Source organism: Mesoplodon mirus, assembly GCF_964341445.2.
Source record: "Mesoplodon mirus genome assembly, chromosome: 14".
Classification (NCBI taxonomy): Eukaryota; Metazoa; Chordata; class Mammalia; order Artiodactyla; family Ziphiidae; genus Mesoplodon; species Mesoplodon mirus.
In genome coordinates this window covers 22927614-22949897 of record NC_138990.1, presented here as the reverse complement: position 1 = coordinate 22949897, position 22284 = coordinate 22927614, and the positions used below count along the sequence as shown (strand labels likewise).

The window sequence follows — 22284 nt, the reverse complement described above, 5'->3', positions numbered from 1 at the left end:
TTTCAGTTATTGTGTTGTTCATCCCTGTTCGTTTGCTCTTTAGTTCTTCTAGATCCTTGTAATATGTTTCTTGTATTTTCCTCATTCTGTTTCTGAGATTTGGGGATCATCTTTACTGTCATTACTCTGAATTCTTTTTCAGGAAGGTTGCCTATTTCGTCTTCATTTATTTGGTCTTGTAGGTTTTTACCTTGCTCCTTCGTCTGTGACATATTTTTTGTCATTTCTTTTTTTTTTTTTTTTTTTTTTTTGATGGGTGGGGTTGTATTCCTGTCTTAGTGGTTGTTTGGCCCGAGGTGTCCAGCACTGGAGTTTGCAGGCAGTTGGATAGAGCTGGGTCTTGGTGCTGAGATGAGATCCTCTGGGAGGCCTCAAACTCCAGTTGATACTCCCGGGGGTCTGAGGTTCTCTGTTAGTGCAGCGGTTTGGACTCGGAGCTCCCACCACAGGAGCTTGGGCCCAGCCTCTGGCCTGGGAACTGAGATCCCGCAAGCTAGTCGCTGGGGGTTCCTCCTGCCCCCTTAGGTGTCTGTGGTCCCCCACCGGTGCCTGGTAGGTGCCCTAGTTGTGTGGAGACACAAAGTTAATTGATGTTTTTCAGGAGTCTTCCTGAAGCCCGACCCCAGATCCTATGGGAAAGCCTTTCCTCTAAGGCCCTCTGTCAGTTTGATTTCTGCAACCTGTGATGATTCAGACAAATGTCCACATCAGTGTCATTGGTCCCCCCGCCAATAAAATTCCCAAATAGTCTGAATGTTGGTAGAAGGAAGGATCTAGGGGTGTTGCAACCTTCCTTTCCCAAGCCCTGCGGATTTCTCAGTTCCTGCAAATTCGTGGCACACAGTTTGAGGCCACGTCTGCCCTCTTTTGGCTCCAGCAGGTGGTCAGATGGTTTCTAGCACCTGTTGACCAGTCTCAGAGGATTCCAAAGTAGGAATGCCATATGTTGGGCCTGGAACCCAGGACCACATGGAAGCACCATGGGACGTAAGGGATGGGGAGCCTGTGATCATCCCATTCAGTCATTCGTTTGCTTTTGTCCCCCTACTGACAGTACATCGGGAAGCTTCCAGAACTGAGTCCAGGTGAAGTGGCTGGGAGGGAAGAACGGTATTAGATCGTGGACACTCTTACTTGAATCGATTTCCAAAGGAAGGTCCTGGGTCCTGCTCATGCTTTGTCTTGGCTCCATCTCTGTCTTGGCCTCGGGCACGGGGACCTCTCCCTTGAGTGTGTGTAGCAAACTCCCAAGTGTCTGGAGTAACGGTTGGGTCTTAAGAGCTTTAAAAAAGAAAAATGAAGACATTCATTCATTAAAGTTGGTATATATTTTTTTCCCCTGGGACGTGTTTGGACGATGTGCTTAGCCTTGTGTGAGCCTGTTATCAAGTCTAGAATAAGAAGGAAGAAATGGAGAGCAATTTTGTTTGATCTCGGTGTTTTCATTAAATGATCAAGGAGAAAGGAGGATGGAGAAAACTCATCAAACTCGATGTGTTCGTTCGCTCTCTTCCTGCCCTCAGCTGATAGTCCTGTGCAGTCAGCAAGCTATCAGTTCTTAACTGGAGCAAACGTTGTTCCTTGTTTTTTTAACTGATTCCATCAAGAATAGAAGGCGGTTATTTGTGCTTTAATCTCTCTTGCCACTATTCGGTGCTGAAATGACACTGCCTGTAACATTTCATTGGATGGGAACCAGAAATCCTGCCTTTGATAGGACTGCTGTAATTTGAGGAATGTTAAATTGAAGCTTTTTAAAAAATAAATTGTTTACAGTAAGAAGTAATCCACCACAAGTTTTACCTTGGCTGAAAAAGAAAGAAAAAATCTGCCCACCAGTGATCATTTTCTTTAGAGAATAGCATTAACTTTCTTATGAAAAGAAAGTGAATCATTTCGGTAACTTTTCTAAGGCAGTGGCTTTACACACAGGATCTCTTGAATTATGAGAATTATACAGTTCCCTTTGGTACTTCTGTGATGTTCTTGTTCCTTTTAACTCGGGAAGAGAAGCACACGTATGACTGTAATCTTAAATAGTTTTCTGGTAACTCATTCCTGTGAAACCGTGAGAGTTCCCTGTAAGCTGGGCACCGAGGGTGTGTGCTCGCCCCTCGGGGCTGCTTTGCTGTGACTCAGCCTGAAAGGGTCCTGTCCCTCCAGTGGGTGAGCCAGTCAGGCGACAGCTGGGCCCTGGTTACTGGGTGAGTCAGAAGGTCAGGTGCGGACGCGACCTTGTGGAAGTTGGAGGAGCTCAGTCTAGTTTCATTCCTCCTGACTTTGTGAGATAGGAATGTTTACATAGCCATTCTGACCCCGGCAGCATAAGAATGTCACCGGGAGGAAATATGTGATCACGTATACGTCACTTGGGGGCAGAGGGGCCCCAAGAAATAAGGACACAGTTGACAGGTCAGCAGCAATTTACACAGGGAGGCACAGGGGTCAGTGCCGTCCTAGCAGCCTGGGTCGTGGAGTGCCGTGTTTTGTTTTGTTTTTAGAGAGTACTGACACCTGGGCCCCACTCCCTGCAATGATGCTCTTATTGGCCTAGCATGCAGACTGGGCTTTGGGAGTTTGCACATCTCCCCAAGTCATTCTAATGTACAGGCAAGTTTGATTTCTTTTCTTTCTTTCTTTCTTTCTTTCTTTTTAATTTTTTTATTGAAGTCTAGTGGATTGACGGTGTTGTGACTCTGTGGTCTTTGGGTCCTCCTAACCTCACGCTGCAGTTCGTAATAGTTGGATCGCATGCTGTTTCATTCCATCTCCACATCTTTAAACATTCTTTGAATAGATAGCAGGTAATAATGCTAATTGAAATTCTGAGTAAAAGTACCTAGGCTCTCCTAACAAAGAGGAGGGTTAGAGTGTGGAATGGGATCACTAGTGACCATGGGGTCCATCTGGGGGGTAAGGAAAGGCCCGTTACTGAGTTCACGCTTCCTTCTGCCTGCTTGCCGCGTCTCCCTCAGAACTGCAGGCTTCAGGTGGGCGGCCTCCCTACCCTGCCCCATGGCTGCTGTGTCCCCAGCGCAGGGCGTGGCCTGGAACAGGTGCTCCGGAAAAGGTGCCTGAACACACAAATACGTGGGTGAGCGACACCTGGGTAGGATTTTAAAGGGGCCCTGGCCTTAAAGAAGCCCACACCTCGCCCTTGCCCTGTCCACCCAGCTTGGGGCTCGGGGCTGAGCCAGCCCCCCCTCGCACGGCCAGCTGGGTCACCTGGCTGTCACCACAGCCTGGGGGTGCACACCCAGGAGGAACCTGGTTCCCACCTAGAGCTTTGTGCCCTGAGTCCTCAAAGTGAGGAACGAGGGCCGTGAGATCATTTTTTAAACGTTCAGTAACATGATCACCCACGTGGAATCTGAAACTTGGTTGTTACACGTCGAAGAGAAACAGGGCACGAAAGCAGCCAGCGTTGCGTTTCTTAAATCAAGGGCTTATTAACACACACTGTTTGAAGTGGTTTTCTTAGTCATCCTGCACCAGTGACTGTGTGTCAGGCAGCTGTGTCTGCTTCAGTTTTATTTCTTTTAAGTATATTTCCTATAAGAAAACCATTTGCTTTTCCTGCCTGGTGTAAATAGCGTATCTGGTTTCATGTTAAGCTTTCATGCAAGGCACTGTTCCAAGCTCACCACTTGGATGAAAATCGGTTTCAGTGGACAAATTGGTCACCTCTTCCTGGATGCACGAGTCTTGTCCTGTGTTCCCTCCGCCCACTTCATTCCCAGGGTGCGGCCCTGGCCCCCCCCTCCCCGTGACTCTCTCTAAAACCCTTGAGCCTGGAGGGGATGAACTCTCGGTGGGTGGGTGAGGGAAGGGAGGCGTCAGGACGGCCTGGAGGAGAAGCGGGCTGGTGGGCAGCGCGGGGAGGGTGGGATGGAGCTGAGTCACCTGGGCCCGTGGATGCTGGGAGCTCAGACTGAGGCTGGAGCAGGGGTGTCGGGCCCTCGGAGAATGGGGTACCGGGCAGGTGGGAGGCTGCCCCGGCCAGTGCTTGCTTTGTCATCCTCCCTGGCGCCGCTTCATCAAGCGCTTGCTGTGGTGGCCGGGTTCCAGGACAGCTTGCGGGCAGCCCTCTGGCTCGAGGGAGCAAGAAGCCCGAGGTGCCCAGAGCGCCTGGGGGTCTTGCCCCAGGGGTGTGGACAGGGTCACAGAAATGACACGGGAAGGCTGGCATTCTCACCATCCCCTGGGCGTCTCCCAGCTGCCTGCCTGTGTTGGGCGTCTGCATGGCGAACTTGACCTTTTGAGAGTTTGGAAGCTCCTACGGTGGGGCGGGGATCACGTGCACTGCCAACCCGCCCAGCTCTGTTGTCAGCGAGCTTCACTCCTTCAGGAGACGAGAAGCACCTGCTTCAAGGTCTTCTGTCTGAGGACCTGTCCTGCTCCGTTCAGTTCAGCCACTGTAAGGAGGTGCATTCCACGTCCCGGCTGCGGCGTGCAGCGGATGATGACAGGGCCCCTGCCCAGCACATCTGCAGTTAAAATAATAACTTTAGGGCTTCCCTGGTGGCGCAGTGGTTGGGAGTCCACCTGCCGATGCCGGGGACGCAGGTTCGTGCCCCGGTCCGGGAGGATCCCGCGTGCCGCGGAGCGGCTGGGCCCGTGAGCCATGGCCGCTGAGCCTGTGCGTCCGGAGCCTGTGCTCCGCAGCGGGAGAGGCCACAACAGTGAGAGGCCCGCGTACTGCAAGAAAAAAAAAAAACAAAACAAACTTTAGAGCTGCTCTCTCCACATTTTTTAAAAAGCCCTTTTGTTTCTGACCGAATCACTTTAAGAGTGGATATTTCAAGTCTCTATTTATCAACTCTCTTTTGAAACTTTATATGTCTTTTATGCTGCCCCAGTCCTGGAACATCCATGTGGGTTGGGGACTGGTGGCACCTTGATGGGGTCAAGAGGCATTGAAAGATAAGGTGAGACCCCAGACAGGGGTTCAGACGGACCATGGTGGGCGGAAAGGGCTGATCCCCAGTCGCTGTGTCCAGGGCCCCCAGCTGGGTAGGGGAGGCTGGAGTTGTGAAACTGCCCAAACAGGGGAAGAGTCTTACTTAACACCTTCTCTTCCTCTTGGGGGTACAGTCGGCAGGGTCGGGTCTGTGACTCCACACAGCCGATTTCTTCCTCCCAGGCCTGGGCATGGCATCTCGAGAACGCCACTCCCTCCCGTGTTTTGTGTTCAGCTCTGGCTGCCGGTGGCTGGTACTTCCTGACGTTTTCCCTGTCCAGGGATAGCATCACATGTCACACCTGTTTGACTGTAAACAAGGACCAGGTTGATCTTGAACTCAAGATTAACCAGTGCTTGCTTGGTTGCCGCAACCCTCTTTTGGAGAAGAGAGGGGAGCGGATAGTAGCAGTTCTCAAATCCGGCATTTGTATTGGTGGCAAGTAGAGAAAATACTCACATGAGATGTTTGACTCTTTGTTTTATAATCTCTTTATGTTATACAGCTTCACCCAGAAATACCCGCCTGTAAAATTTTTATCAGAAAAGGACCGTAAAAGAATTTTGGTAAGTTTACACATCTGATTCATATTTGTAATCAAGAAATTTGCTTTTTAAATGGAAGTGTAATTCACAACCCATAAAAGTCACCGGTACAGTGTATACAGTTCAGCGTATACAGTTGTTTATGGTTTGTTCACAGAGTCCTGCACCAGCTCCACATCCTAATTCCAGAACATTTTATCACCCAAAGAAACCCCATAGCCATCAGCAGTCATTTCCCATCGCATCCCCCTGCGTCCCCAGCTCCTGGCAACCACGGGAACAACTTTCCATCTCTATGGATTTGCCTGTTTGGGGCATTTCAAACGATACAACGTGTGGTCTTTCTCTTAAACTTCAATGTTTCCAAGGTTCGTCTGTGCTGTAGACGAATCCGGGCTTCATTCCTTTTTAGAGCTGAATAATATTCCACTGTGTGGTCATACCACACTTTGGTTATCCAGTCGTCAGTTGATGGGCATTTGGGGTTGGTTGTTTCTCCTTTGAGGTTATTGTGAATTAATGCTGTTGTGAACATACGGCTGGGTACAAGGTTCTATGGGCCTAGGTTTCCTCTCCTTTGGGGTATATGTACACCTAGGAGAGGAATTACCAGGTTGTATGGTGACCCTGTGTGTAACTTTCTGAGGAAATGTGAAACTTTCCAGAGCAGTGGTTTTTAAACCCTTTGCTGGTTCACACACCACCTTGATAAATACACCGGGGGCTTCCTTGGCTAGTGGTCTGCTTGTTAAACGCGAGTACAAATTCACCGGTGAAAGGACCCCATGTGCGTGCCATGCAGCAGAGTGTGTCCAGAGAGATCGGCGCCTTTGCATTTTGTAAAAGTGCCAGCTTTGTTGAGATATAATTCATGTACTGTGCAACTCACCCCCTAAAGTGTACAATTCAGTCGTTTTTAGTACATTCACAGGGTTGTGCAGCCATCATCGATTTCAGAACATTTCATCCCAAAAGAAACCCTGAGCCTGTGAGCAGTCACTCCCCATTTCCGCAGCCCCTCCACCCCTAGGCAACCACGAGTTTACTTTCTGTCTGTGGACATTAGCCAATTCTGGGTATTCATACAGGTGGAATAATGCACTGTTTGGCCTTTTGTGACTAGCTGGCATGTTTTTAAGATTTATTCATGTTGCAGCATTTATCTGTACTTCATATCTTTTTATTACCAAATAATATTCCATTGTATGGATAGGACACATTTTATTTATCCATTTATCCTATGAGTCATGTGGCAGCTCTTTAAACTTTGGAGAAACTGCCAGACTGTTTGCCACGTCGGCTGCACCATTTCACATCCCATGAAACGCAGCAGTGTATGAGGAGTCCGATTCTCCACGTCCTTGTCAACGCTTGTCATGATAGGTCTTTGTTTGTAGCCCTGCTCGTAGGTGTGAAGTGCTCTCTCACTGTGGTTTTGATTTGAATTTCCTGATGGCTGACGATGTTGAGCATCTTTTCATTGGCTTATTGGCCATTTCTGTATCTTCCATGGAGAAATGTCAACTCGGACACTTAGCCCATTTTAAAATTGGGTTCTTTTTCTTTTCATTATTGAGTTCTTTATCCTAGATCTAAGTTTCTTATCAGATACTTGATTTGCAAGTATTTTTTTCCCATTCTGTGGGTTGTCTTTTTGCCTTCTTGATGGTACTCTTTGAAGTTTTAAATATCGATGAAGCTTATTTTTTCTTTTGTTCCTTGTGCTTTGGTGTCACATTTAAGAAGTCATAGCCTAGGGTCTTCCCTGGTGGTGCAGTGGTTAAGAATTCACCTGCCAATGCAGAGAACATGGGTTCGAGCCCTGGTCCAGGAAGAACCCACATGCCGTGGAGCACCTAAGCCTGTGCGCCACAGCTACTGAAGCCCGTGCACCTAGAGCCCGCGAGCCACAACTACTGAGGCCACATGCCACAACTGCTGAAGCCCACGCACCTAGAGCCCGTGCTCCGCAACAAGAGAAGCCACCACTACGAGAAGCCCGTGCACCACAACTGCTGAGCCTGTGCTCTAGAGTCCGTGAGCCACAACTACTGAGCCCACGTGCCACAGCTCCTGAAGCCCACGCACCTAGAGCCTGTGCCCTGCAACAAGAGAAGCCACCGCAATGAGAAGTCCACGCACCACAACAAAGAGTAGCCCCTGCTCACCGCAACTAGAGAAAGCATGTGGGCAGCAATGAAGACCCAAAGCAGCCATAAATAAATAAATAAATAAATAAATTTATTTTAAAAAAAAAGAAGAAGATGTCACTGCCTAATCCAAGGTCACAAAGATTTGCCATGTTTTTTTCTAAGAGTTTTACAGCTTTAGTATCTTACATCTAGGTCTCTGATCCATTTTGTGTTCATTTTTATACGTGGATTTAGATAAGGGTCTCTCGTCCTTTTGCATGTGGCTGCCTAGTGGTCCAGCACTGTTGGCTGACAAGACTAATCATGGCCTCTTGAATTGTCTTGCCACCCGTGTCAAAAATGAACTGACCATAAATGTGAATGTTTATTTCTGGACTCTCAATTCTGTCTGTTCATCTATATGCCTATCCTTGTGCCAGTACCCCAGTGCGTTGATTACTGTAGCTTTGCAGTAAGTTTTGAAACTGGGAATTGTGGGTCCTCCACCTTTGTTCTTCAAGATCATTTTGACTGTTCTGGACCCATTACAGTTCCTTGTGAATTTTAAGACCAGCCTGTCAGTTTCTCCAAAGAAGCCAGCTGAGATTCTTACAGAGACACATGGAATCTGTAGGTCAGTTTGGGCAGTATTGCCATCTTAACAGTATTGTCTTCCGGTTCTTGAACATGGAGTGTCTTTCCATTTATTTAGGTCTTCAGTAGTTTCTTTTAACTTTTTTTTTGGTAGTTTTTAGAATACAAATTTTGTACTGTCTTTGTTAAATTTATTCTAAGTGTCTTATCCTTTTTGATGCTAGTATAAATTGAATTGTTTTGCCAGTTTCATTTTTATATTGCATATTCTCTTGGTAAATAGAAACAATTGATTTTTGTCTTAATGTCCTGCAACCTTGCTCAACTCGTTGGTGAGTTCTAATAGTTTTAAGTGGATTCCTTAGGGTTTTCATGCAGGTCATGGTATTTGTAATTATAGGTGGTTTAGCTTTTGCCTTTTCAATATGGATGCTTTGTATTTCACCTTCTTGCCTAATTGTCTTGGCTGGACGCTCTAGTACAGTGTTGAATAGAAGTGGGCGGAGCAGACGTCCTTGTCTTGTTCCTGATCTCAGGGGAAAGGTTTCAGCCTTTCACCATCAAGGGCCCTGTTAGCTGTGGGTTTTCAGAGATGCCTTTCATCAGGTGGAGGAAGTTCCCTTCTCTTCCTAGTTTTTCATTTTGCAACCAACCTTGCATACCTGTGATAAATCCCAGCTGATTACCGTGTATAATCCTTTTTTATATATTGCTGGATTTGATTTGCTAATATTTTGTTGAGGATTTTTATGTCTATGTTTATAAGAGATATTGGTCTTGAATTTACCTTTCTTATGAGGTCTTCTGGTTTTTGTATCAGAGTAATAATGGCCTTGTAGGATAAATGGGGCAGTGTTTTTTCCTCTTCTACTCTTTGGGAAGACTTTGAAGATCTGGCATTACAGTTGACCCTTGAACAACATGGGTTTGAACGGTGCCAGTGCACTTATATGTGGATTTTTTTCAGTAAAGACACACTACAGGGACTTTCCTGGTGGCGCAGTGGTTAAGAGTCCACCTGCCAATGCAGGGGACATGGGTTCGAGCCCTGGTCTGGGAAGATCCCACATGCCATGGAGCAACTAAGCCCGTGCACCGCAACTACTGAGCCTGCACTCTAGAGCCCACGAGACACAACTACTGAGCCCACGTGCCACAATTTCTGAAGCCCACACACCTGGAGCCCGTGTTCCACAACAAGAGAAGCCACCGCAATGAGAAGCCTGCGCATCGCAATGAAGAGTAGCCCCCGCTTGCCACAACTAGAGAAAGCCAACACGCAGCAATGAAGACCCACTGCAACCAAGAAAAATAAATAAATAAATACATAAATTTATTTAAAAAAAAAGACACAGTGCAGTCCATACTACACAATCTGGTTGGTTGAATCTGCAGATGTGGAACCACAAATGTGGAGGACTGACTGTAAAGTTATCTTGGATTTCCCACCGTGTGATTGTTTGGCACCCCTGACCCCTGAGTTGTTTGAAAGTCAACTGTAAGTCTTCTTTAAATGTTTGGTGAAGTTCACCAGAGAAGGCATCTGCACTTAGGCTTAATTCAATCTCTTGTTACAAACCTATGCAGTTTTCTGTTTCTTCCTGAGTTAGTTTTGGTAGTTTGTATCTTTCTAGGAATTTCACTGCTTTGGCTGCATACCCTAAGTTTTGGGAATGCTGTTTCTTCATTGTCATTCATTTCAAAGTATTTTCTAATTTCCCTTATAATTTATTCTTTGATCCATTAGTTACTTGGGAGTGTGTTATTTAATTTCTACATACTTGTGAATTTCTCAGATGTCTTTGTTATTGATATCTAATTTCATTCCTTTGTAGTCAGAGAACATACCTTGTATGATCTGAATCCTTTTAAATTTGTTGAGGCTTGTTTTATGGCCTAGGATATAGTCTCTCCTGGAGAATATTTCATGTGCTCTTAAAAGGACTGTGTATTATGCTGCTGTTGAGTGGAGTGTTCCATAGGTATCTGTTTGGTCCAGGTGGCTTATCATGCTTTACAAGTATTTTATTCCCTTGTTAACCTGCTGCATAGTTCTGTCCAGTATCGAGGATGAGGTATTGTTGTTTGCCGTTTTTGTTGTTGAATTCTGTTTCCCCTTCTGATTGTTTCAACTTCACTTCATGTATTTTGGGTCTCTGTTGTAGGTGCATAAATGTTTGTAACTGTTATATCCACTTGATGGATCGACCCTTTTATCCTTATAAAATGCCCCCTCTTTATCTGTGAACATTTTTTGTTTTAAAGTTTATTTTGTCTGATAGCATTGTAGCCACTCTGTCTTTATTATTGTTGTTTCTATGCTGTGTTTTATATTTTCACATTCAGCGCGTTATATCTTTGAGTCGACAGTGTCCTTGTTAGACAGTGTGTGGTTGGATCTTATTTTTTCTACTGTTCTGCCTTTTGAGTAATTGTTTAATCCATTCATATTTAATATTATTTTCGACATAGTTGATTTTTATTTTTGCCACTTCATTTTGTTTTCTGTTTGCCTCACATCTTTGTTCCTCTGTTCTCCATTACTGTTTTCTTTTGCATTAAGTGAATCTTCTCTTGTATAACATTGGAATTCCTTTAAAGTTTTTTTTTTTTTACTGTATTTCAAAATTTTATTTTGTTCCTGGTTGCTCTAGTGCTCACCACATACGCCCTAACTCATGACTCTGCTCCAGGTTTATACTGTGGTCCAGTGAGGCGTAGAAATGCCCCCCACGTTAGTTCTGTGTATTATTTCTATCCGTGTTACAAACCCAACACACTGTTATGATTATTACTTTATACAAGTTTATATCTTTTAAATAAGCTGAGTGAATAAAGCAGAGAAAGGATATATTTATGGAATTTGTTACATTAACCTTTTTATAACATTTTTATCAACCTTCATTTGTTCCTGGGGGTTTGAGTTAACTTTGGTGTCATTTCCTTACTGCAAACAACTTAGCTCTCACCTACCTTCTTTGCACTATTGTTAAATATATTTCTGTATTCTATAAGGATAAATAATATAATTATATATATTATTTTGTTCAAGTGGCTTTTTCTTTTTTGTTGTGGTAAAATATATATAACATAAAATTTATTATTTTAATCATTGTTAAGTGTATAGTTCTTTGGCTTTAAGTGTGTCCACATTGTTGTGCTAAGTAGTTTGGTCTTTAAATTTAAAGCAATTAAGAGGAAAAGGAAAAACATGCAGTTATATTGCCTTCTATAGTTACTCAATTACTTTATTCTCCCCCCACCCCCCAGTATCATCTGCCTTCTGCCTGAAGAATTAAGTATTTCTTGTATGGCAGGTCTGATAGCAATGAATTCTCTCACTTCTTACCTCTCTCTGTTTTTTATCTCTGTAAGTTACCTTTGGGGTCTGTAAGATTCTTGGCTGTAGTTTCTCTCTACTGCTTTCTCCATCATTTGTTATGAAACGTCAGCTGTGAGTCACACTGGGGTTCCCTGCACTTCAGGGGTCATTCTGTTTTTCTCTTGTTCAGTTTCCTGCAGCTGCTGTAATAATTCCACCAACCCCGTAGCTCAGAACAACAGGAGCTCCCAGTTCTGGATGCTGGAAGTGTAAATCCAAGTTGTCGGCAGGGCTGTGCTCTGTCTGGAGGCTCTGGCGGGAGTCGTTCCCAGCCTTTCTCTGCACTCTGGTGCGGCCAGTAGTCCCTGAAGCCCTACCTTGTGGGGCATCACCCCAGCCTTTGCCTCCATCACCAAGCGCTTCTCTCCCCATGTCTCACGCTGGACTCACGGTCCACCCTGATCCACTCTGACCTCACCTGAACTAATTGCCCCTGCAATAGCCCCGTTTCCAAATAAGATCACGTTCTGAGGTTCCCAGAAGGACATACATTTTGCAGGACAGTATTCCACCCAGTGCACCTGCTTTCAGACTTCATCTTTGTCTCTGGTTTTAATCATTTTTAGTGTGACGTGTCTGTGTGCATCTACCTGTGTTTACATTTTCCTACATGGAGTTAGTGGAGCTTCTTGAAGTGTAGATTACTGTGTTTCGTCAGTTTTTGGGGAGTTTCAGCCATTATTTCCTTGAGCATTTTTCTGTTCCTCTTTCTTCCTTTTTCCCATTACATGCATGTTGGGGTGGTTATTGGCGTCTCATGTATGTCAGAGGCTCTATTCACCCTCCCTTATTTTCTCTCTCTTTTTTTAAAAATTATTTATTTATTTTTGGCTGCATTGGGTCTTCTTTGCTGCATGCGGGCTTTCTCTAGCTGTGGCGAGCGGGGGCTACTCTTCGTTGAAGTGCGTGGCTTGTGCATGCCACGCACAGTGAGAGGTCACTGTGGTGGCTCCTCTTGTGGCGCACAGGCCCTAGGCGCACAGGCTCAGTAGTTGTGGCGCACGGGCTTAGTTGCTCCACAGCATGTGGGATCTTCCCGGACCGGAGCTCAAACCCGTGTCCCCTGCATTGGCAGGCGGATTCTTAACCACTGTGCCACCAGGGAAGCCCTTTCTCTCTGTTCTTCACGGTGCATAAGCCCCCTTTGGTCCAGCGTCAAGTTGGCCGATTTGTGCTTCTGCCAGGTCCAGAAGATTGTCAAATCTCTCTGGTCTGCTTTTCTTTTTGGTTTCTGTGCTTGTCAGCATAGAATTTCCATCTGTTTCTGTCTTACAACTTTTCTCTTTTTTGTCTCTCTTTAATTCCTTAATCTGGTTTCCTCCACTTCTTTGAGTATATATATTTGTGGTGGCTGCTTTGGAGACTGTCGAATCTGTCACCTGGGTCCCACAGGCAGTTTTGTTGCCTGGTTGCTTTTCTGTGCATGAGTCACATGCAACTGTTGCTTTGCACATCTCCACATTTTTGGTAGAAAACTAGACATTTTGGGTAGTTCATTGCAGCAGCTCTGGATCCTGATCCCCCACTTCCCCGAGGCCTGTTTTATTTTGGTTTGCTTCTTTATTTGTTCGGTGGCCTGGCTGGTCTACTTTGGTGACGTCTGTTTCCCCTGGAGTGTGAAGGTCTGGTGGCCGCTCCTCAGAGGCTGCAGCCTCGGGAGTGGACCCGGTCACCTGGATGACGGTGGTTCCAGCAGGGCCCTTGTCATGGTCTCCTTCCCCGATGGCTCTGTTGAGCTGTGTGCCTTGTGTGGTAGGCTCTGATAACTGGCCGGTGGGGTGATCTCTCCTTTCATCAGAGCTTTACATTATAAATTGCTCCTCAGTTTAACCTAATTAAATTCTGGCCCCTTTGCAGAGGGAGATTTGAGCCCAGTCTTGGAGGTTTGTTCTGACCCGGGAAGGCTTTTGGGTCTCTCCCCGGTTCCGTCTTCTAAACCAGCTGTTATCATAGAGCTGCCAGCCTCCTCCTTACTGCTTGCCACCTTGATCCCCCTTATGCTTGAACTTCCCCACTGTCTCTTCCAAGTAAAGTCAGTTCCTTTAGGGAGATGAGTGGCGCCTGATCAGTTACAGACTTCCATGCCTGGGGCGGAGCTTCTGCTCTGAGTTGGGGGTGGGAGCTGGTTGGGGGAAGGGAGCGCTCGACCAGCAGGCTCGGGGGTCAGGAGTCCAGGCCAAAGGGGACGAGAAATGTGAAATGCGGGGGCCCTGCCCTTCCTGGGGAGATGCTACATCTTTCACTGGGAGCCCCTATTTTTGGCCACACCTGACACTCTCACCGGCTCTGCCCTGGGAGGAGGGTGGGAGGACAGAGTGAGCTGGGGCTCAGGTGTCCAGACTCTCACGGTTCTTATTAAATTTTGGCAGATTTTCATGGATAAATGTTTCCGTATCTGCTGTATGCCCTTAGGACAAAATCCAGAGACTTAAATATTGGCTTTTGAATTAATTTTCTCCTGTTGTGGTTGTCTTGTTTCACCAGGTCTGTGGAGCTCCTGGTATATCTGTGACCTTGGCATATCAGTGGTTAGGACACAGGGGTGTCTGTTCTTGGCCGTCATCTCCAGTGTAGGATCGTGCATCCCAAACACCAGAATAACACTTGTGAATCAGTGTTAAACTGTTTCCCCCACAAAATCTCCCTTCTAGAAGTTACAGGAAGTCTCTTGCCCTTTTGGGTGGCTACTAAACCTCACCCTGGGTAGACTCTAAAGCCAGTTGTGCACCCATCTTTTGGGTTATTTCCATCACATCAAAAATGTATAAGTATTTAGGCATGAATTGAGAAATATATCAGTGAAGAGAAAAGCTGATTTTCCTAATCTCCCTGCGGCCACACGTCAGAGTGATCAGAAAATCTGAGGCTCTGCGCAAATGTACAAACCCTACACGGCCTTGCTAGGGTTCTTGTCATTTCCACGTGGGATGGTTTTCCTGTGATGCTGGGCACTGTCGAATTTTTTTCACTTCACGCATAACCACAATCCATGAGCCTAGTGTTTTTGACTCATCTACCGCCTCATAGGTTAAATCACATCTCCGAGTCATTTGGTGCCCAAGGCTGGCATATGGTTGCTGAAACTTAAAGCCTTTTCAGTAATTGTTGACGCCTTCGCACAAAGAAGAGTTTTGTTCTGAAAGACATCCTTTTTCTTTTTCTTTTTGCTGATGGATGGGGCAGCATGAGATTGCGTGCTGCCCTGAGCTGGACCCGCTAGCTGCCTGCTGGCCCCAACAAGAACAAGCAGCACACGGGGCAGAGGTCACGGACTGCAGAGCCAAGCAAAGCTGTGCATGGCCTGATCTGTTCCGTGTACGAGGCCTGTGTCTACTCTTCCCACCGTCCGCTCCCTGTTACTCAAAGGCCTGCGTTCAGCGGTCATTTTCCTGAGGAGGCTGCCTGAGTGCTAAGCTTCTGCCCGTTTTGTTTCTTTTTGAAATGCTTTCCTAAAGGGGTGAAATAGATTAGGAGAAACATTTTATTTTATTTTGGTTTTCTTTTTTTAATTTTAAAAAATTTATTTGCTTATCTTTTCATTTTTGGCTGTGTTGGGTCTTCATTGCTGTGCGCAGGCTTTCTCTAGTTGCAGCGAGCGGGGGCTACTCTTCATTGCGGTGCGTGGGCTTCTCGTTGCGGTGGCTTCTCTTGTGCAGAGCTCGGGCTCTAGGCGCGCAGGCTTCAGTAGTTGTGGCATGCGGGCTCAGTAGTTGTGGCTCATGGACTCTAGAGCGCAGGCTCAGTAGTTGTGGTACACGGGCTTAGTTGCTCCGCAGCATGTGGGATCTTCCCAGACCAAGGCTCGAACCCGTGTCCCCTGCATAGGCAGGCGGATTCTTAACCACTGTGCCGCCAGGGAAGCCCGAGAAACATTTTATAACCACCCGGCTAGGTTACATAAATCTTAAGTATTTTAGATAGAAAGGAATTATTTAAGAAAAAAAAATTTTTTTAATCTTTTAAGAAAGGCTAAGGTGCTTCCAGCAATTCTGTCACCACTGAGATTAATGAAGTGTTGGCAGCTATTGTGTATGATTTAATGCCCTGCATTTCTGCTGGCTCCCAGGCCTCACCAGTTATAGATGCAGAGATAAAGTTAGCAAGCTACTGAACATCTTATTTTAGGAAACATTTGCATATAGATAATAGGGTTACATTAAGAGGGGTTAAATTTCTTCTGAAAAGATGTATTTTTTTGCAGAAATATTCATATAACATCCACAATTTGAGACATACAAAATAAAATTTGTAAGAAAAAAAAGATGTAATTTTTCTGATTTAAAAACTGTGGGAAAATGCAATAAAACAAAGGTAAGATAAAATGAAATCTTGCCCCGTGAGGTAAACACTAGTGGTGAGCCAGATTGGAAACCCAGTTATTTTTCCAGAAAATTATTTTTTCAAATCATCATTCAGGCGTACAGGTAACGTGTAGGAGCGCTAAGATAAAACACACACCAGACAAGTCGACAGGTGGTGGAGAGAATATGAAATTAGGACAGCTGGGCTGATTGCGTCATTCCGGTGATCTGGGGATCTTGGCCCAAAACTCCACCCCCCCAGATGTCAGTTCGCATCCCTAAAGCAAAGGGGTTTAGAAAATGGGCCTCCTGATAAAGAATGGATGCAGCTGATAGGAAACTGTCGGGCATCAGGGCTTCTCAGCCGTGCACGTTCTAAGTGTCTGTATTTGTGTTTTCCTCCGAGCACATACATCTCTGGTGGTGGTGGACGGATGGCTCTTCTTGGGCTGGTCTTACCCGCCCCCTCCCCCAATCTGCCTTTTCTCCCCCAGGCTGCTCCGCTCCTGCCTGCGATAAACATGGGAATTACACATCAGATTTTATGTGAACAGGGGACTTCATGGCAGGTTAAATGTTTTAAAACCATAGACCTAGAGGTTAAGGTGTTTTTTCTTTAGGTTAAAAGGAGTGGGTGGGGCTTCCCTGGTGGCGCAGTGGTTGAGAGCCCGCCTGCCGATGCAGGGGACACGGGGTCGTGCCCCGGTCCGGGAAGATCCCACATGCCGCGGAGCGGCTGGGCCCGTGAGCCATGGCCACTGAGCCTGCGCGTCCGGAGCCTGTGCTCCGCAACAGGAGAGGCCACAACAGTGAGAGGCCCGTGTACCACAAAAAAAAAAAAAAAGGAGTGGATGTTTTTTCTACTGTTTTTCAGTTTGGAACAGGCGGGTGACGGGAGTGTGAAGTTTGAAGGAGCAGCAGGCAGAGGGGAGGGGAGAGCAGGACAGGCAGAGAATAGAGTTTCCCATCCCACGTCTGTCTTCTGGGTTTATTCTTTTCGCTCCTGTCCTCCAAAAACAAAATACGCTTTATCCAGCCCCCTCCGCTGACACTGTTTAATTTGAATCACGTCTTTTTATTAGTTTAATTTTTTTCCAGTCATAATTGCCTTTACACATTGGGTGGGTTTAAGTTTTAGAAGCACATCAGTGGTGATCTCCTTCCCCTCGTGGGGCCCTCAGAGCTGCCTTACTTCTGTTTGGCTGGGTCGCTGACACTAGGTAACCAAAGAGTGGAACTTAATCATTTAGGGCCTTGGTCTGCACACAGTGTCTACAGCTTATTAATTTGTTCTTATAAACAGTTTGGAAGATACTAGTTCTTCATGAGGCTTTTTTTCTTTTTTTTTTTTTCTGTTTTACTCATCATTTCCCATTTTATTTTAGTTTAAAAAAATTTTTTTTAGTTTTATTTTTTAACATCTTTATTGGAGTATAATTGCTTTACAATGGTGTGTTAGTTTCTGCTGTATAACAAAGTGAATCAGCTACACATATACATATATCCCCATATCTCCTCCCTCTTGCATCTCCCTCCCACCCCTTCATGAGGTTTTTGAGTCCAGTTTCAGTATCACATCCTTTTTTTTTTGGTAGTTCACTGAACAGATGCATGTTGCTGATCATTTTTTTTTAAAGTGATGCTAAAAGTATTAGAACCACGTAAGTGATGCTCAATATCCCATCCACTGTAAAACAAGGACCTTTTAATAACATCAGATTTTGAAACTCGTAACTACTGTTTTCCTGTGTTATCTAGTGGCGGCGGTTTAGATTTGCAGGATGCTTAGAAGTTTCGGAAGGTGCGACTCCCTGCTCTGGAGTGAGAAGAGACGCGCTTTGAAACCTTCCTGGTCCCCTTCCCGCCCCATCCTGTGTTCAGTGGAGGCCGCGCCAGGACCCCTCACTCGCACGGGTGCTCACTGCACGCTCCCCTGCTGTCTGCACGCAGGTCACCGGAGGCGCGGGCTTCGTGGGTTCCCACCTCACAGACAAGCTCATGATGGACGGGCACGAGGTGACCGTGGTGGACAACTTCTTCACGGGCAGGAAGAGGAACGTGGAGCACTGGATCGGCCATGAGAACTTCGAGCTCATCAACCACGACGTGGTGGAGCCTCTGTACATCGAAGGTGAGCGAGGACTGCCCCGTGCCGGTTGGTGCCAGGTGGGTGGGCAGGCGGGCAGGCTCGACGGGGCGGCAGCCCCGGGACGCCGGCTGCCTTGGCCATGCTGAGTCCCTGTCTTGTTTTGGAAATGGTCTCACCGCGTCCCAGGCACCACCCTGGCCCCTGTGATGGAGAACAGCCGGGACGGGGGTGTCTGGATTTGCTGTCACGTGGCAGCCCCGCATTCGAGCCTCGTGGGCTGTTGAGGGGGCTCGATCAGGGCCCCCCGGTCCTGGTGGCCTCACAGTCTGATGCCTGCCGGCTGGGGGAGTCACTTCTAGTCTCCAGGGAGCTGGCTGATGGAGGATGCTGGGCTCATAGTGAAACACCCCGTGTCAGAGTTCAGAGCCCTCGGGTAACTCTGCCACCCTAAAGGAATTAGGTTTGGGGGGCGCTGGTGGGTTGTATGGTGGCCCCCAGAAGATGTGCACCTCACGTGCATCCTCACTTGCTCTGGCTGCAGCCCTGAGGGTGGGAGGCTGCACCCACCTGCACTTGGTGCGTGCAGCCTGGAGCCAGGCGGCTGCCCAGCTGTGGGGCTGGTGAGGCTGTACACACACCGCAGGGGTAGCTGGCTCTGCTTTTCCCACAGCCGCCACATCATGGGCCTCCTCCCCATCCATAAAAGGAACCTTGCAGAGCTCGTGTACTGACTGAGCAGTGCTCTTGTACCGGTACGCTGCAGTTTCTGTAAATTTCCCCTTATTTAAAGGTCTCCAGTGCTTCATTATAAATATCTTCGAGTTTTACATCCTTGGTAAAGAGTCCAAACGTGAATTGTGCTAAACCCTAGGAAGTCTCCTTCGTTGTTTGGTGGTGTCTCTTTCACTAATACTTAGTAGCCTTGAACGTTACCTTAAAAAACGACTCAGAAAAGTAGTTTGTTAATTTGGTAGAAAACCCATGGTTTGGTGTACATGTTTTTGGTTACTAAAAAGGTTAGACTTTCTAACGTGTTAATTCCCAGAGGAAATCCAAATAGTTCTTCATCATGAGGATGTAACTCCTTTGGTGCCTGTTTAGTAAACCGCCGCCCCCTTCTGGCTTTTGCTTTTTAGGTCGACAACCAAATTGAGCAGCAGTGGTAACTCAGTTGTGTGCTTTGAGCTCTGACACCACAGCTGTTCTAGGCCGCTTCTGGCGCTGGACTCCACGGAGAGGGCGTGCGCGCACGCACACACACACACACTCACTCACACTCACTCACACTCTGCATGGACTCTCCCTGCCCCTCACCCCCCCGCCCCCTGGAGTGCACGGGCTTCTTCCAAGTGCCAGATTGCTCCCGCCCGTCCCGGCCTCCTCCTCACTCTCCCGCGATGCCCGCCGGACTCTGAGCTCCTCGCGTGGAAGGGCCGTGGTTCGGGGGCAGCTGTGCTTTTCAAATGTGGTGATCCCTCCTACCCACTGAGGTCCCGGTCACAGCTGAACTTAGCTCGATGGCATGAATTATTCACTCCCCGCCCCCCCCGCTTTGCGTGGTGAGAGTGTGTAACAAAGTACAAACACTCGGTGTTTACTCTCTGTGGGTACCTTTTTCCTAATAGAAGCAGCCTTAGTTGATCTGATATTTACAGCACAGCAGGAATGTCTTTCTGCTTTGGCAAGTGTTTTGCGGGATTGTGTTGGTCTATTTGTTTCCCGGGCTGACAGGTGTGGGTTTTAACGTGGCAGCAGTGGCGTCACCTGACCTGGCAGCATCCCAGCGGAGCTTCACTAAGTTCTCCTTAGCACACGCTTCCTCCTCTTGTTGTTTCCAAAGTGTAGCCATCATGGTTTATTCTCTTTCCGTATTTCCAGTGGGAAAGTGACTGTTGTCTGGGCTCAGGATGTGGTGGTCGATGTGGAAGATTAGCTGTGAGCGCGGTAACTCACGTCGGGGCTGAGGTGGCACCGTGACCCCAGGGGCCCCCTCGTGTAATTAATTATGAAACGATCAGACAGGAAGCATTGTTGTCACGGGGCTTACAGTGGAGGCCTCTGTGTTGTCTGGGTTAGATGTTTGGGGGAGAAAATCGTTGCTTTGGAAGGAATCATAAGTAATTATTGAAATAACTTAATCGGATTTCCTGTTGCTTTAAAAGAACTCTGGATTTTACCCACCACAGCGTTTAAGTTTCAGATGTTGAACCCACCCTGTGAACTGGCTCTGGAAGGGGTACATTTACCTGTTCTTCCCACCCACCCATTCAGGACACCGGGAGGTTTCTGAGAAGCTGGGGTCGGGTAGAGGGTGTGTGTAGTCTGTGGGGTGGACGCCAGGCCATCGGGACGGTGGTGATCGCTGAGCTGTGGCCCAGGACTGCTCCATGGACGCAGGCAGGCGTCTGTCTGGGGAGGGGGCCCCGGGGAAGCACAGGACAGCGGGCAGTGACCGGGCTCTCAGAGCAGAAGGGAGCAGGGAGCACCGCGTAGGGGGGAGGAGCCGTCTTCGTCTTCGCAGGTGGCTGGATGGACTTCAGGTCTCTGTTCTGACCTGTCGGGACCCCGGAACAGTCTCTCCCGTCCTCACAACAGGGAAGATGAGCAAGCTGATGACCCGCGGCCCTTCTCGGCTCCACCAGGGAGCGGAGGTCACGGGGCAAACTGCCACCTGGGAGCTGGAGATGGTGGTGGACACAGAACCCTGACTGGGGCGGAAGCAGCTGCGGGCGGGTGGGAGCTGCCCACGGGCAGGGACAGCGTGGACGGGCCATGAGTCCGGGCCCCGGTTCTGGCGGTTGGGGGCCCCGTAGTGAGCTTCACCTCCAGGAGCCCCACGAGGTTCTCCGTGACGATCTGCTTTCCAGCTGGGGGAGGGGAAGTGAGCCTTCCTGAAATCTGCCCAGAGCACCCTGTTTTCCCCCAAAGGCCTCTCAGGGGGACTTCCCCCAGGGCCTGCCTGACAAAGAGGAGACGCGGGCCTGGGACCTGGGGGCTCCCCGGCCTTCAGTGGAGACCCCGAGGGTGACAAGAAGCAGAGGAAGCACAGGCCCAGGCCCAGTTAAGGAGGGGTCTCTAAAACCCGGGGACAGCTGGGGACATCAAGCAGGGGCACGGGGTGGAGGTACAGCCTCTGACCCCGAGGGCTGCAGAGCACCAAGTGCAGCCTGCGTCCAGCCAGTGAGCTCAAACCTCGTGCCGGAGGCCAGTTATCTCCCAGCCCTGATGCAGCATGTGTGCCTTTCAGCGAAGAACTGCAGGCGTGTTCCAGGGCATGAACACAGTCTGCAGAGGCGGAGCAAACATCAGACCCGGACAGATGTGGCAGAGACTTGGAGTTACCACGAGGGCCGTTTCAGTAACTATGGTCAACGTGCAAAGGATGCTGGTGGGAAAAGCAGACTCTGCAGAGATAGGTGGTTAATGGAAGCTGAGAGGTGGAAACTCTCAGAATCAAAGGGAAATGCCCGAAATAGAAAGCATTGTGCAAGAAATGAAGAGGGCCTTCGATGGGCTCGTCTCAGCCGAGGAGAAGGACAGGGAGCTTGAAAGTGTGTCAGTGAAAACTTCTCAAAGTCAAGAACAAAGAGAAAAAAGAGTAAAAATCCAGAGCGGAATATCCAAGAACTGGAGGCAGATTACAGAAGGTGTAACGAACGTACACACAGGGAGATTCCCAGAGGAGAAGAAAGGAGGGAACGGGAGAAACGTGTGACATAAGGATGGCTGAGAATCTAACAAAGTTAGTGACACGGACTACGCCAGGGGCCAAGGGAGCTTGGAGAACACCAGGCAGGATATGCCCCCAAAATCTACGCATTCAACTTGTAGAAAATTACTGATGAAGAGAAAACCTTGAAAGAAGCTGAGACGGGTGCAGGTCACACCTCACCCATAGAAGAACAAGGATGAGGATCATGCAGACTTATCTTCAGGAACCGTGCAAAGAAGAGTGGAGGGAGATATTTAAATAATTGAAAGAAAAACCCCACCAACCTAGAATTCAGCATCCTGTGAATTTATCCTTCGAGTGTGAAGGAGAAATAAAGACTTTGAGGAATCTGTCCCCTGTAGACATGCTTTGCAGGAAGTGTTCCAAGAAGTCCTTTAGAGAAGGAAAATGATGCAGATGTGAAACTCGGATCTGCATAGAGGGAGAAGGAATTTTAGAGGAGGAATAAGTGATGGTAAAATGAAAACTTCTGTTTTTCTTTTTCTTAATCTAACAGGTAACAGTTTGTTCAGGATAATAATAGCAGCTCTCGGGTGATTACTGCTCA

At 47.6% G+C, this 22284-nt stretch overlaps 1 protein-coding gene across 2 annotated transcripts in view; it reads left to right on the top strand.

Moving 5' to 3' along the window:
• The window catches only part of UXS1 (UDP-glucuronate decarboxylase 1), a 75533-nt gene that overhangs the window by 25031 nt on the left and 28218 nt on the right, over window positions 1-22284 (top strand). For both annotated transcript variants that reach the window (XM_082643083.1, XM_082643082.1), the window contains exons 5-6: window positions 5467-5527; window positions 17866-18046. In XM_082643083.1, coding sequence (XP_082499209.1) covers window positions 5467-5527; window positions 17866-18046 — 242 coding nt within the window. The remainder of the gene's footprint in view (window positions 1-5466; window positions 5528-17865; window positions 18047-22284) is intronic.